The sequence below is a fragment of the Vipera berus genome (assembly GCF_964194415.1).
Source record: "Vipera berus genome assembly, chromosome: 2".
Taxonomy (NCBI): Eukaryota; Metazoa; Chordata; class Lepidosauria; order Squamata; family Viperidae; genus Vipera; species Vipera berus.
The window spans coordinates 249,911,482-249,927,318 of record NC_138203.1 but is presented as its reverse complement, the minus strand read 5'-3'; the positions used below and the strand labels follow the sequence as shown (position 1 = coordinate 249,927,318).

The 15,837-nt window shown below is 46.7% G+C and overlaps 1 protein-coding gene across 2 annotated transcripts in view; it reads right to left on the bottom strand.

Moving 5' to 3' along the window:
- Window positions 1-15,837, bottom strand: part of SHQ1 (SHQ1, H/ACA ribonucleoprotein assembly factor) — a 108,276-nt gene continuing 92,439 nt past the window's right edge. For both annotated transcript variants that reach the window (XM_081321522.1, XM_081321521.1), the window contains one exon: window positions 1-1,228. In XM_081321522.1, coding sequence (XP_081177648.1) covers window positions 628-1,228 — 601 coding nt within the window. In that variant the 3' untranslated portion in view covers window positions 1-627. The remainder of the gene's footprint in view (window positions 1,229-15,837) is intronic.

Sequence of the window (15,837 nt, the reverse complement as noted above, 5' to 3'; positions counted from 1 at the left end):
TGGATTCCAGCTTGTGTATTGTTTAAAGAATTGAAATTTGGATTGGTTCATAGTAAAATATTAACTGAACCTCTTTCCCATCACTGCCTGCAGTAAGTCCCAATAAATTCCACAAAATTCAGTACCGGGAAATATTATTACCATTAATCTGAACAGATATTGAATATGCTGCATATAGAAATCATCTTGAAAGTCAAAGGTATTACATGCAAATATCTGGAAACTAAGGTTTTTTTTTACTTATTCTACTCAGGCACAAGCACCTCAAAATATTTAAAAGCAAATAAAGAAGATATTAAACTGTTAACAAAATTCATTTTCAAATACAAAAATAGTTAAGCTTATATTTTTTCCCAGAAACCAGAAACTTCCTCCCATATTTGATTATATTTTTCTAAAGCAATTAAACTATCGTAACGTTAAGATTACAGAAAATTCTTGTCTTAGGTATCAAAATTAAATTAGACTAGAATTACTGTTATACATTCAGAACACCTTTATCTCAGGAAGATCTTGATATAAAACTTATTTTGCTTCCATATTTTAACAATTTCTCCCTAATTATTGTCTAAGAAGCTTCATCTGTAACACCCAAAACTTTGGAGTCACCTCCAAGAAATGTTCCTTTTAATTAGGATCCAGTAAAAGTCCTTCAGGCTGAGCTGTGTCTTTGGTTCCCAACCCTTGCGAAGGGCTGCTGCAATCCTGGCCGTCACCCCTCAGAGGAGGTGCAGCTTTAGGCAACTCCGTCAGCCTTACTGCCGCCTGCATTTGCCTTTCTAATTCCTCTATCAGTTTTCCCGAAACAGATGTAGACTGTAGAGAAGCCTTTGATTTTTCATTACCACCCTCCAGTGTCAAAGTGCCTGTGTCTCGCCTTAATCCATTATCGTCAATAAGTGGGGCTGTCCTCTTCTCTAGGAGTGTGCATTGTAAAGGATTTATTTTCCCATCTTCACTGGCTGAGGACTCTTGTTCATCCGAATCAGAGACTTCTGTCTCGTATGATGAAGTGCTGCCCGACTCCTCGAATTCGCTTGCTTCTTCTTGGGAGGAAGGCAGCAGCTGCTGCTCAGAATCGCCTGCCTCGTCAATCGCTTTTAACTCTTTCTCTTCCTCTTGTACCAGAAGTGCGGCTGTTTCCAGCTCATTTAATTCGAAACCCAAGTCCTCCTTACCCAGCTCTGCTTTCTGCACGCAATCAGCAAGCGCTGCCAACTTCTTTGACCTGCGGAAGGGAAGATCCGAAAACATTCAGTGCTTCTGATTGACATAAATGCAAAAGTAACCAATGCAATAATATACAGAATGATAAGTAACAAGAGGTCCCACGAGTAGATTTTCTGATTATTCAACAACTAAGCATCAATCAGGCTTCTTGCTCTTTGTCTGATTTATAAAACACAATGGCTAAAATTCCTCAGTAAATTCAGTACTGATGGGATGAAAGGGTGGACAACATTTTTCAGTGGGTGAAAGCATTAATAACTAGAGAGTCCTTCGACAGCTGCCCAATTGTTAGGCCTGGCAGTGGAACATGCAAAAGATATTCAAGAAAAGGATAAAGTTTTGTCCGCAACTGTTTTTACTGGGCATTATTACTGATACTACTGTTGTGGACACTAAGCTGATGTTGAACTTAATTACGGCAGCGAGACTTTTAGTAGCGTAATATTGGAAGAAGGAAGAACTGCCGACTATAGAAGAATGGACTTTAAAAGTCTCCAATCTGGCGGAAATGGCAAAGATCTCAGCGTACTTGAAAGATCAGTCGCAACAGAGATACATTGTGGAGTGGAGAAGATGGATTGATTATATTCAGAATAAATATGGGACTAAAAAATTTCATCTAGCATTTGAATAAGTATTGATGTGATATTTAAATTGCTTGTAGTTATTTTATAAGAGTTAAAGTGCGATAGATTTAATATTTTATTGTTGTTTGCATAAGGTAGACTATGATTGTTTGTATTTTTATACCCTGTATTGAGCTCTGGGAAGTCGGGGAGGGGGGAGGGGGAGGGAGGTGTTGGGGAGGGTTGGGGAGAGGGGAGGGGGTTGGGAGGGGTTTTGTCTTTTTTTAAAAAAATGTATTGTAAAACTTTTCAATAAAAAAAAATAACTAGAGAGTCCTTCGACAGCTGCCCAATTGTTAGGCCTGGCAGTGGACAATGGGTAGATGAGGCCAAGAAAGCTTCTCTTCCCCCCCCCTCTCTCTTCCCATAATTCCTATGATAAACACATAACCTTGCAAACTAGATTTATACACATGCCTCTGGGTGGTGTACAAAGATTAAAAACACGAAAAGCAATAGAATGAAATAACTAAAAAAAAGCAGGAAAATTCATTTTAAATTTAAAAAATAATGCAGACCATTATGTTAAAAGCATAATTTGCAGGACGATGAACTAATTTCCCCAGCAATAGAGCCACTTTGCAGGCTCCACACCTACTTTAACAGACCTCCCCAGAGCCAGTGACAAAGGCATGTCTTCAGATCCTTCTGGAAGGCCAGCAAGGTTGGGGCCAATCTGACCTCAGGGGAAAGGATGATCCAGGGGGAAGGATGGTGCCACTGCAGAAAAGACTCTCCTCTTGGCTTCTATCAGATGATACTCCTTCCTGGATAGGATCAGCAACATGCTAGACCTGACGGGGCAGGTCGATGGGATTGGGGAGTGGGGGTCTCTCAAATAATCCAGCCCCATGCTATGTAGGGATTTAGCAGTAATTACCAGCATCTTGAACGGAACCCAGAAGCAAATTGCTAACCAATGCAGCTAGCAGAACAGAGGCGTAAAGTGTACTGATCTAGGTTCATCATTCAATTTGCACCAGCTAGAGTTTCCAGATGCTCTTCAAGGCCAGTCCCCTGTACATCACATTACAATAATACATGTGAGAGGTGACAAGGACAGGAGTGACTAGGTGGAGGGCCTCCTGGTCTAGGAGCAAGAGGAAGTGACATACGATCCAAAGTTGTGCAAAGTTCCTCCCAGCCATGACTGCCATTTGCTCATCAAACTTGACTCATAAGTTCTATAAGGATCGCTAGATTGTGGACTGTCTGGAGCAGCGCCACCCCACCCAAAACTAAAGATGGTAAATTCTTAAGTGCTGGTGGTCGCAAAAGCTGCCAGTGTTGAGCTGAAGCCTATTGCCCCCCATCTAAATTCCCACAGTCTCCAGATACCAAGATAGAGTATCAACAGCATTGCTTACTTCACCTGATGTGAAGTAAGCAAAGTGAAGTATAATGCATAATGATAATACCTCACACCATGGCTAAAGATGACCTCTACCAATTGCTTCACCTAGATCAGGGGTGTCAAACTTATCGCATCACGTGAAGTGTTGTGACATAGCGTGACTTTTTTTCTCCTTGCTGGAGCTTGGGTGGGCGCAGCTTCTGCATGACACATCTGGCCCGTGGGTCACCAGTTTGACACCCCTAATATAGATGTTAAACAGGACAGGAGATCTTAGATACCGTATTTTCTGGCGTATAAGACGACTGGGCGTATAAGACGACCCCCAACTTTTGAGATGATTTTCATGGGTTAAAGTCTTATACGCCGGAAAATACGGGTAAGTAGGAAGTCAGGGCTGCTTCTCAATTAGGTGAAGCGTGACATTCAGCGGGGCCCCTCTTCGCAGAACGACGCACGGGCCTCGCCCGTCTCCCCACGGACGCGCCTTCCTCACTAGGGGAGCCACCCCCGCCATCCCCGCATGCCACTGACTCAGGCCCACCTCGACTTGTCGTGAGCCAGCCTTCTCCCGCGCGTCGGCTGCATCTCCCGACCGTCCGACGCCGCCTTAGAGATCGCCCGGCAGCTGGCCAACGCGTGCATGCGCAGGACGCCTCTGCCGGGACTCACTCGATGCCGGCGGGCTCCGCGGCATCCTTGCCCGGGACCGGACCCGTCCGGGTCGCAGCGAGCCTGGACGCAACGTGGGAGGGGTCATTTGGCGGCGACAGTCTGGCTGAGCGGCGGCTTCAGAATGCGGTGATAGAGGCTGCGCCCGTTACACCTACTAGCCTGGCTGGGAACGCGGCGGCGTCAGAGCCCGTGAAGGCTGAAGAGGGGTCCATGGACTGGAGCTGGGAGGGGGCCATGCACGGGTGGGTGATGGGCGTGGTGGGAGGAATGGCGGGCCGCGAGGAGGTGGTCCCGGAGTACAATGGAAGTTTACCTGGCGAACGGAAGACGCCGGGAGGCAGGGGTGAGGGCATTGTCAGGGAAGGGTGGGGTGGAAAAAGGGAGTGGGCGGGTGTAGGCATGTATGGGTGGGGTGGGCGGTTTATTTATGAGGAGGCTGTCTTTCGCCATTCTCGAGCGCTGGATTTGTCCGTTTCCACTAACGGCTCTGCTCCCAAGGATTTACTATTTTCCGGCGTATAAGGCGACTGGGCGTATAAGACGACCCCCCAACTTTTGAGAAGATTTTCATGTGTTAAAAAGTCCTCTTATACGCCGGAAAATACGGTATGTCAGGATAGTTAGAAGAATAAAATATAAAGTAGCACCCCCTCCCATTGCTCTTAATCAGGATCAATGATCAAATTGTATTTTCAGGATTAAAGGCAGTATCTCTTTGAGCAATAACTGGTGGATATCAGCTGGGAGAGGGTTCTTCTGCATGTTCTAGCTGCAGAATTGCTGACTAGCAGGTCTTTACAAAATGCTTTTCAGACTCATTGTATTATTTTATTTATTTTTATTTATTGGATTTCTTTGTTGTCCATCACACTAATGCAATGACTCTGAGCAACTTTTACAATACAGTTAAAGGTAAAAAGTGTAAAAACCCCCAACCCCAATTAAAATAGAATAAAAAGCTAAAATTAAAATTAAAAAGCAAGATGATGGTCAACTTGGGGGAGAGAATTTTGTCTATCTCATCAGCCACCTCCAACATAGTGGAATTCTGTCAGGGTCCCAGACCAAAAGGTAAAGACAAGTTTTTAGGCTCAACCAGAAAACCATTAGTGTGGGGGCAAGATCTCATCTCTGAGAGGAAAATATTTCAAAAGGCTCCTCTCCTGGCTCTCTCTAGCTGAAATTAGGATCTGAAGAAGGCCCTTCCCACTGGAATAAGTGGGAAAAATTAATCCCAATAGCATTTGGACATAAGTCATTTTCCTTTAAACCACGTGGATAACAAGAAGTTGCACTGATTTGTAATGGAATTCAACGAACTGCAAAGGTATTTTTTAAAATATTAGGAAAAAAAGAGCCACCTCCCACCCCAAATATTCTAAAATCACTTCCTGATACTATCCAGCAGCCTGTAAACCACTAGTGACTTTATTTGTGCTACATCTATTTACTCATGATAGCCAACAACATTTTTAAAAATATAAAATTAACGCAACACTGGAATCAATTAACAGTTACAAGCCTGATTAAACAAGATTACAGATTTTCTGTTTCCTGTAAGGGTGAGAAACAATTCTTGAATGCTCTGTTACCAAAAAGGTCAGCATCACCACTTCAAATTATGCTTGAGAGGGTCCTAGCAACAAATGCAGAACATCCTATATACAAGCTTCACACAATTCCTGTAAATTCAGTGACAGATGAGGATCAAGTTGCACTTTCAGAGTGAATACAGTATATATATTTCTTTCAGAAGAATGCATTACTGTTTGAACTTTAATCCTAAATCAACTTCCTACTGACAATGGCAGTCTTGTCTGGATTAAATGGTAGCTTGTTCTCCCTCATCCATGTGTCACTGAGTTTAGACAATGCTTTCTTAGAGTAGCTGGAAAACAGAAACAGATCATTCCAAGTTCTGAATGATCACCATTAGTGTTTCATGTAGCTACTGAATATCAAGAGGGACAAGTTGGAACCTTGTGGGATATTAGAAGTCAGAAATCCAGGCTTATATATTAGACCTGCAGCACTGTGCTCCATATCCAATCCTTCCTGACAATCCAGGATAGCCATAATAACAAAAGTTGTGAACAGTTTGGGAGAATTATCAAGTCTGCATTTATCCCATCCAATTTCAGCCAAGGCATCGCACTACTTATCTTGGTTGAAAGCTCAGCTGAAATGGGTCCAGACAGTACATTTAAAAGCCTTTACTGGTGGAAGTAATCTGTGCCGAGACCATTATTCACTCAGCAAATGTAAACTGTGGCCTTCTTTATTTCCAACATCAACACCTGGTACCAAAAGTTAACAAGGGATTTTCATTCCCACATCAACTTGCCATCAGCAAATCTGGGCATCTCTAATGTTCAGATAATGAAGGAAGGAAATGCATATGAGCCATAATGGCACAGTGGTTAGAATGCAGTATTGCAGGCTAATTCTGCTGACTGCCAGCAGTTCGATTCTCAGCGGTTTAAGGTTGACTCAGCCTTTCATCCTTCCAAGGTCGGTAAAATGAGGACCCAGATTGTTAGGGACAATATGCTGACTCTGTAAACTGCTTAGAAAAGGCTGTAAAGCATTGTGAAGCAGTATATAAGTCTCAGTGCTATTGCTGTTAATATAAATGACTGCTAGTGGTGGGAGATAGAATCCCAGGAATTTCAAAGAAAGGAAGTGTTCTGAACCAGCCCTCTTCTCCCAACCCCTAATTAAGAGACGAGTCTGGAAAGCGTCCAAGGCTAAAAGGCTTCTGCCAAGGTTTAATTGCGCAGATAACAAAACACAAGAGCTTGTCTTCTCAAACGAAAAAGTTGCTTTCAGCAACTAGCCCCTCCCCAAACACTTCTTTTATAGAGAGCTCAGGGCGTGGTCTCCCTGTGCCTCCTCCCGAGGAGTCCCATAGTCTTTCTTTGTTTGTCCCTGCTCGTCTGCCTCCTACGTCGGGCGTCCTTGAACAGGGCCAGCTGTGGGTCATCATCCTCCGCACTCTCGGGCTCACACAGCTGAGAAGAGGTCCCCGGCTGAGGACTCTGCAAAGCCTCCAAATCATCATCAGCCGGTTCGTTTCCCTCCTCCCCCACATCTGAGTCCTCCGATACATCGGACCCGGCTGTCGGACCCACCGGCTGGCCCTGAGTCACAACACTATCCCGCACCGCAGGGCCCTTCCCTCGGGTCTGCCGATCCGGATGCGGTCGGGATGGGAACTGTTCGTGAAAAGCAGTCACCAACGCAGGGGCATGAACGGCGGTCGCGTCTTCCCATGTGAAGTCCTCCGGCCCGTACCCTTTCCACTCGATCAGGTACTGGAAGCGACCTTTCAGCCAGCGGGAATCCCTGATGCTGGCGACCTCGTACTCGGGGGTGCTGCCTCCATCACGAGTTCCTGATGGGGGAGGTTCCGCTTGGCGAAGTGGACAGGCCGGTTGTTCGGGGACCAACAAGGACCGATGGAAGACGGGGTGCACGCGCAGGGAACGTGGCAGAGTTAAACGATAGGCGACCGGGTTGATGACGGCCTCGACTGGGAACGGTCCAAGGTAACGGTGGTCCAGCTTCCTCGCCGGCCGAGTGGATGGTAGGTTCCTGGTGGACAGCCAGACCCGATCCCCCACCGATAGTGGAGGCGTATCCCTTCTCGACCGATCGGCGAACCTCTTGTAGTCGGCCTTGGCCTTCTCCAGCTGCCGTCGCACCAACCGATGGATCGCCTGTAACTCCGCCATGAATTCGTTCGCTGCCGGCTCCGGTGAGTCCACGGGAGAAAGAGGGAAGAACCTGGGGTGATAACCCACGTTGGCCAAGAACGGTGTCATCTGCGTGGAGGTGTGTTGCGAGTTATTAAAGGCAAACTCGGCTATGGCCAAATAGTCCACCCAGTTGTCCTGCTGCAGGTTAACATAGCAGCGCAGATACTGCTCTAAGATGCCGATGACCTTCTCGGTACCCCCGTCGGTCTGAGGATGATGCGCGGACGAGAGGCAAACCTTAATGTCCAACGCCCGCATCAACTCCTGCCAGAAGCGGGCTGTAAACTGGGCCCCCCTATCGGAGACGACCCTATCGGGGAGGCCGTGCAGCCGAAACACCTGTTGGATGAACATGCGACTAGTGGCGCGAGCTGACGGTAAGCCGCGACAGGGGATGAAGTGCGCCATCTTGGTCAACATGTCCACCACCACAAACACTGTCGTGAAGCCGGAGGATGGGGGTAGATCCGTCAGAAAGTCCATGGACACAGCCCCCCAGGGTCTCTTGGGCGTTGGCAAAGGCTGCAGTAAACCAGGCGGGGCCCCTGTCGCTGACTTGGCCTGCCTGCATGGGACGCAGGAGGTGACATAAGACTGGACATCGTGTCGGACTCGGGGCCACCAGAAAGTACGGGAGACCAGGTTCAGAGTCTTGAACAGGCCAAAATGCCCCGCAGCCGGGTTATCATGACATTGGCTGAGGACGAGTCCCCTGAGTGGCCCTCCTGGAACATAGAGCCGGTCACGATAATACAGGAGTCCATCCGTGACCGACCAAGGCGAATCTGGCCCCACCTCTTCCTTCCGCTGAGCCACCCACGCCTCCTGCTGCTGCGCCTCCCGGATCCGAGCCCGTATATCCACCGGCTCCCGTACCGCAGCAAAAGACTCGACGGGGATCACTGTCCTGGGCGGAAGCTTGTCTTCCACTCGGGTGTACTCGGGCTTCCTGGACAGAGCATCCGCTCTCTGGTTGTGCCCGCTTGGTATGTACCGCACCCGAAAGTCAAACCTCGCAAAGAAGAGGGACCACCGGATCTGGCGTTGGTTCAAATTCCGAGCGGTCTGCAGGCTTTCCAGATTCTTGTGGTCCGTCCGGACCTCGATTTGATGACGCGCCCCCTCCAGATGATGCCTCCAAGCCTCGAACGCCGCCTTGATGGCCAGCAGCTCCTTCTCCCAGATGGTATAGTTGCGCTCCGAGGGATTCAATTTCCGAGAGTGATACGCGCAAGGGAAAAGGGTACCGTTGGGCGTCGCTGCCTGGAGTAACACGGCCCCAATGGCAATGTCGGAGGCGTCCGCCTCCACGACAAACGGCCGTTGCGGGTCAGGATGCTTCAAGATGGGCTCCTTCATGAAGGCGTCCTTCAAAGCTTGGAACGCCTGTTGTTCGGGGGCGTTCCACTGGAACCGAGTCTTCTTCTGCAGGAGCCGGGTGAGGGGGGCCGTCAAGGCAGCAAAGCCAGGGATGAATGTCCGATAGTAGTTGGCAAATCCAAGAAGTCGCTGAACATCCTTCACGCGACGCGGGGGTTGCCAACTCTGCAACGACTCAACTTTACTTGGATCCATGGCGATGCCCTCGGGAGAAATGCGGTGGCCCAAGAAATCAATGGTCACCTGGTAGAACTGGCACTTCTCCAACTTGGCAAACAGCCGATGTTTCCGGAGGCGCTGCAGGACCTGACGGAGATGCTGATGATGCGCTTCACGCGACGGGGAGTAAATCAGGATGTCGTCCAGGTAAATCACAACAAACTGGTCCAACAGATCCCGAAAGATGTCATTCATAAAATGCTGAAACACAGCGGGGGCGTTGGTCAGGCCAAACGGCATCACCGTGTACTTGAAATGTCCATAGCGAGTACCAAACGCTGTCTTCCACTCATCACCCGGCCGAACCCTGACGAGGTTGTAAGCTCCACGCAGGTCCAGTTTCGTGAAGATCTTAGCCTCCCGGAGTCGGTCCAAGAGCTCGGGGATGAGGGGCAGCGGGTAGCGGTTACGCACCGTGATAGCGTTGAGTTTCCGGTAGTCACAGCAAAGCCGTAACTCGCCCGACTTCTTTTTGACGAAGAGCACGGGCGCAGACACTGGCGAGGACGAGGGCCGGATGAATCCACGAGCCAAGTTCTTTGTCAGGAAGTCCCGCAATGCGGCCAACTCGGGCTCCGACATGGAGTACAAACGCCCCACTGGGAGAGGCGCATCAGGGACTAGGTCAATGGAGCAGTCGTAGGGCCTGTGCGGGGGTAATTGGTCCGCCTCTGACTCGCTGAACACGTCAGCAAAGTCGGACAGTACGGGAGGCAAGGTAACCCCTGAGGAACCCTCCACCTGGCCGGCACAGATATGGCGGGTGTGGTCCACGCACTGCAAACTTGGGAAGGTGACCAAGTTCTGAGACCAATAGATCTGTGGATCATGCGCCCGGAGCCACGCCAGTCCCAAGACCACGGGGAAGTGCAGATCCGAAGTGACGTAAAACTGAATGGCCTCCACATGGGTACTGATGGCCATACACACGGGTTGCGTGGCGGCCGTGATAGGCCCGGACAGGAGCACTCGACCATCGATGGTCTCCACAAGCATGGGCGGATCCACCGGACACTGGGGAACAGCCCATTTGGCCACAAAGGCCGAATCCATAAAGTTAGTGGTAGCCCCAGAGTCAATTAAGGCATGGACCGGAATCCCCTCTGGCTTGCCAGGAAGGATCAGTCGTGCCTCCAAAATCAAATGCCGTGGAGGTTCACAGGCACCGTCGGAACGGCGTCGCTCGGCGTGATCGTTGTGGGTCGCCCGATCTTTCACACCGTCTAGATCGGGCTCGGACCGTTTCCCGATAGCAAAGCAGGGGACTTTCTCGGAGCTGGCTTGGTCACTGACGCCCGCTGACGCTTCTTTGGGCAAGAAGCAGCCAAATGTCCAGGGTCCCCACAGTAAAAACACAACCCCTCCGATCGTCGTCTGTCCATTTCCGTCACCGATAGACGGGACCTGGCGGCACCCAGCTCCATTGGCTCCTCCCTCTGGACTGGGGGCTCACGCATAACAGGGGCGGCAGGGGTCTGTGGGGTGGCACGGCGACTCTTACGCTGCTGCAGCCGGGCATCGATCCGCAGACAAAGATGGATCAGCCCATTCAGATCTGAGGGAATGTCCACGCGGGCCAGCTCATCCAACATCTCCTCTGACAAGCCATCCTGAAAGGCATCCACGAGCGCAGCCTCATTCCAGGCGGAATCCTGGCTAAGCAGCCGGAAATCGCTGATATAGGCCTGTAGGGGGCGCTGACCCTGCCTCAAAGCTTTCAGACGTCGGGTGGCGGTCTGCGCCTTAATCGGGTCCTCGTACATGAGGCGCATATGGTCACAAAACCCCCCAAAGTTATCCAACAAAGGGCTAGGCTGTGCCAACAGAGGCGTGCCCCAACGAGCTGCATCTCCCGACAGAAGGCTCAACACGAATCCCACCTTATCACGGTCAGTGGGGAAATCAGCTGCTCTCACGCTGATATAAAGCTGGCATTGTCCCAGGAAGGCAGGAAACAGTTCTGGTTTACCAGCAAACTTATCCGGCATAGCTAACTGACATTTCCTCCTGGGTGGGGGGGCAGCATGTACCTGAGCCTGCAGTTGTGCCACCTGAGTGGCCAGCAAGGTGAGTTGCTGGTTGAGCTGGGCATTCTCGGCAAGAAGCTGCTCCATCGTAGTATTAAGGGGTGGGTGGCTGAAAGCAAACTGTTCTGAACCAGCCCTCTTCTCCCAACCCCTAATTAAGAGACGAGTCTGGAAAGCGTCCAAGGCTAAAAGGCTTCTGCCAAGGTTTAATTGCGCAGATAACAAAACACAAGAGCTTGTCTTCTCAAACGAAAAAGTTGCTTTCAGCAACTAGCCCCTCCCCAAACACTTCTTTTATAGAGAGCTCAGGGCGTGGTCTCCCTGTGCCTCCTCCCGAGGAGTCCCATAGTCTTTCTTTGTTTGTCCCTGCTCGTCTGCCTCCTACGTCGGGCGTCCTTGAACAGGGCCAGCTGTGGGTCATCATCCTCCGCACTCTCGGGCTCACACAGCTGAGAAGAGGTCCCCGGCTGAGGACTCTGCAAAGCCTCCAAATCATCATCAGCCGGTTCGTTTCCCTCCTCCCCCACATCTGAGTCCTCCGATACATCGGACCCGGCTGTCGGACCCACCGGCTGGCCCTGAGTCACAACAGGAAGAAAGATTTCATTGTAAATTAAAATTCTTCAGTCTTGCTTTGCTTAAAAAGCACAGATCAATTGGAGAACATGGAAATATGGTTCTTAAAAGAAGAATGTTAATTTGTAATACTTTGGGCCAATGACATCTTTATTTCTGTGCATGCTTGGGAATGTACTTCCCCTTTTTCCTGTTTACATTTTTGGTCACATTCATTTCAGTCATGGCATTGCTTCAGTTTGGTAAAAGCCTGTGAATACAGACACATGCAAATTGTTCAAATTTAAAAAAAGAAACTGCGCTTGCCTCTTTATCACTCTCACTGGGTAGGAACAACACAGCCACAATTAGCATCTCTCCCTGTCAGCATGACGTGAATGGTATGTTTGAAGGCATGACAACTGTAAAGATGAGCAGATGCAAGTGAGAATTGTTTCTTTTAGAAGCTTTCCCCATTTTATGAGCCACTTGCTTGCTAAATTAAAAAAAAAAGAGTATAGTCTGCACTTATTTAAATACCTTGTCTCTATAGCTAACTATGTCATACATACAGCAGGGCTCTTCAAACCTGGCCCTTTTGTGACTTGTGGAATTCAACTCCCGAAATTCCTCAGCCAGCGTCCCCTGTCATACAGGGACAAATGTGTGAAATGGATTAAGGGAAACTGAACTGAAATTTAAAGACTAAGATAATTCAATGCTATTTGACTGCCTTCAAATATTTTTATAAAGGTAAAGGTAAAGGTTCCCCCGCACATGCGTGCTAGTCGTTTTCGACTCTAGGGGCCGGTGCTCATCTCCGTTTCAAAGCTGAAGAGCCAGCGCTTGTCCGAGAACATCTCCGTGGTCATGTGGCCGGCATGACTAGACGCCAAAGGCGCACGGAACGCTGTTACCTTCCCACTGTAGTGGTCCCTATTTTTCTACTTGCATTTTTACGTGCTTTCGAACTGCTAGGTTGGCAGAAGCTGGGACAAGTAACAGGCGCTCACTCTGTTATGCGGCACTCGGGATTCGACCCGCCAAACTGCCGACCTTCTGATCGACAAGCTCAGCGTCCTAACCCACTGAGCCACCGCGTCCCTCTCAAATATTTTTAGAGGGATAATATTTAGGAATACAGAAGAACAAGGGCACACCTTTTTAGCATAATTATCATCATTATCTCCCACCAATTCTCCAGGTCTGCAACAGCTGTTTCTCCAGGCTCTGATACCTCAGATTCTTTTAAGTGGCAGTATCAGGAATTTGAACCTAGCATGTGCTCTCCCTACTTAGTTGCTGAGCTACCACCTTCCTCTTAATAGTCTTATAATTGGGGTTGAACATTCTGCTGGAACATGTTTTCAGAGGCTGCATTGCCCCCTGGAATGAAGGCAATTTAGAAAGGGCTGAGAACATTAAAAGAAAAAGAAAAAAAACCACACCATTCAGTTATCTCCATCCTTTCCACACACTTTTAAATAAAATTCCTTTAGATTAAGAAATGTTCTCTGTGTTATACTGAGTAATTATCCCTCCTGGGAACTAGAATATAAAGATCTTTAAAATCATTCTGCTGAGAGAACAAGCACTTTTAACTTTTGCCTCACAGGAGTTGTGTATTACATTATCAGTTGCTCGCTCTGGTGTCACTGTGTCATGCCTTGCAGGTTAGTAGACTTTGGCAGAGGAAATGAAACCCAATCAGTTACAGCAGGATTTATTGCAGACCTGCTGTTGCAGGAAGTGGTGAAAAGGTGATTGATAACCTGAGAGAGAGAAAAAAAACTCTGCTGCAAAAACAAAATAAAACTGAACAAAAAAAAAACTAAAACAAGAAATGCCAGCATGTGTCTGCTATTCACGCCTGATTTCCTTTTCCTCCATATTCTCTCTAGCTCTGCATTTCATGCAACACCTTGTTTTATTCTCTTCTCTGTAAAATATATTTACATACACCCAAGAACCCCACAAATTAACCAGAACATTATATACTTAACCTACCAACATTGTAGGCATTTCTCTATTGCTTAATTACATATGACAGGACAGCTGACTTCTCCTAATTATGGCCTCTGTTTTAACCACTCAATCTCAAGATTTAATTAATTGCCAACTTTTTTTTATACCACCACTCTTTTTGAACCAAAAGGTGAATACAAATGTGCTAAAAACCTCCTAGTGTCAACAACTTAAATACATTATCACATATCTGAGACGCTGATAAATGAACAACTAGCATCTTAGCATAGGTCTGGAACAATGTTCTTTTCAGAATAATGTTTCCAAGCATTTCATGTTCCAGTAAATTGGAGCTGGCCCACAATTTTAACTGAATTGGGAGCTACTTAATATAGGGCTGGTGTTTTGTATTCTTTGGTTATTCTAGAAATGGACTGATGTAAACTTGCTATTTGTCAGTTATCTATCTTTGACTATGACTCTCTTTGACTATGTAGAAAAATAAACTTCCCATCACCTATATACTATTTAAGCTCCCTATGACACTAGTAAAGTAACACTAAAGATATACAATAATTTTATTATTTATTAAATATTTTTTGACGTAATACAAATAATTTACAAATCAGTTGTAAATTCCTTTTAAAGAGAAGAAAAAATACTGGTGCTTTGCTGTAATCTATTTCCTCAGCATTAAAGATGGAGAGCTATTCAAGTATTTAAACTCTAGTATGCACAAAGAAACCTCAGAACAACAGCCATTCCTTTCAAAAGACAAACATCCATATTATCAGAATGGGCATTACATATGTTTGGCTGACAGCCAGATCAGCAAACTTCATAACACCAGGAGCATTATAAGCACTTCACAATTCTGGCTAGGAGCCAGGTAAACATATGACTCATTCAAACAAGTCACTGTTTATTTTTAAAGATACAGACATAATCACTTGTCTTCCATTTGTGCTGCAAATCACAGTCCTGACATCTCATCAAAAGCAAGGATATAACATGCACTCTGCTCAGAAAACAAGAGCAACAGGCAGAATTTCCTGTCACATAGATACCTCCAACATGTCTCTCTTTTCCTGACAAACAAGAACAAGTAAAACAGGCCTTTTTCAAACAAATTCAGCCACAAAGTCAAGAGGATGACAAGTACATGCCATCTGAGGAAGACAGTTACATTATCAAGAACCATTCCTAGGAAGGAGAAACCTCGCCTGAAGAAACTTCAAGCTATTCAGGGAGCTTCTTGGTGTTGTGCATAAGAAGGAATTGAGTGAGACATAAATCGTGGTTGGGTTGGACATAAATCCTGGCGATTACAGGAGCACATGTGTGTACAGATTGGTGCTGATTTGACATGGCTTTCCTCTGGAAATATTTTTCAGCTTCCCGGTCTAGTCATTCCAGCATATGTATTCCCTAGGTAAACTGTACGATGTAAAGCTAAAGTTCACCTTACTAGCCTTATAATTTAAAACAAATGTAAAAATTATCCCTCTGGAAGCAAGAACATGCTCTTAGACAGAGAACTTCAGCTGTGCTTTTAACACTGTTCTTTTTGTCCTTTTTAAAAAAACCATTTTTTTACCTAGACGTCCCTTCCAAATTATTCTATTCTATTCTATTCTATTCTATTCTATTCTATTCTATTCTATTCTATTCTATTCTATTCTATTCTATTCTATTCTATTCTATTCTTTCTTGCTCTTAATGGTTTGTGTTAGTTTCTGTTTCTTCTTTCCTATCCACCTCAACCTTCCCCATCCAGTCAAACCTTTCTCTGAAGAAATCTTCCATCTTTGCCTTATCCAACCTCATAATTCTCCTGAGCAGTGCAGGTACCATTTTCCTTGAAAGATACCAGGAATAGACTCATTCAAAGTAATTCCACTACAATTTCATTACTATCACCACAAAAATTAAATTTCTTTGTGGATTTTCCCCCCTTAAATGAAGATAAGCATGTAGCCAAAACCTATTGTTTCATTTACCAGAAAAAGAGTGTTTTAATATGAGAGAAGACTTTGAGAAAACAAAAT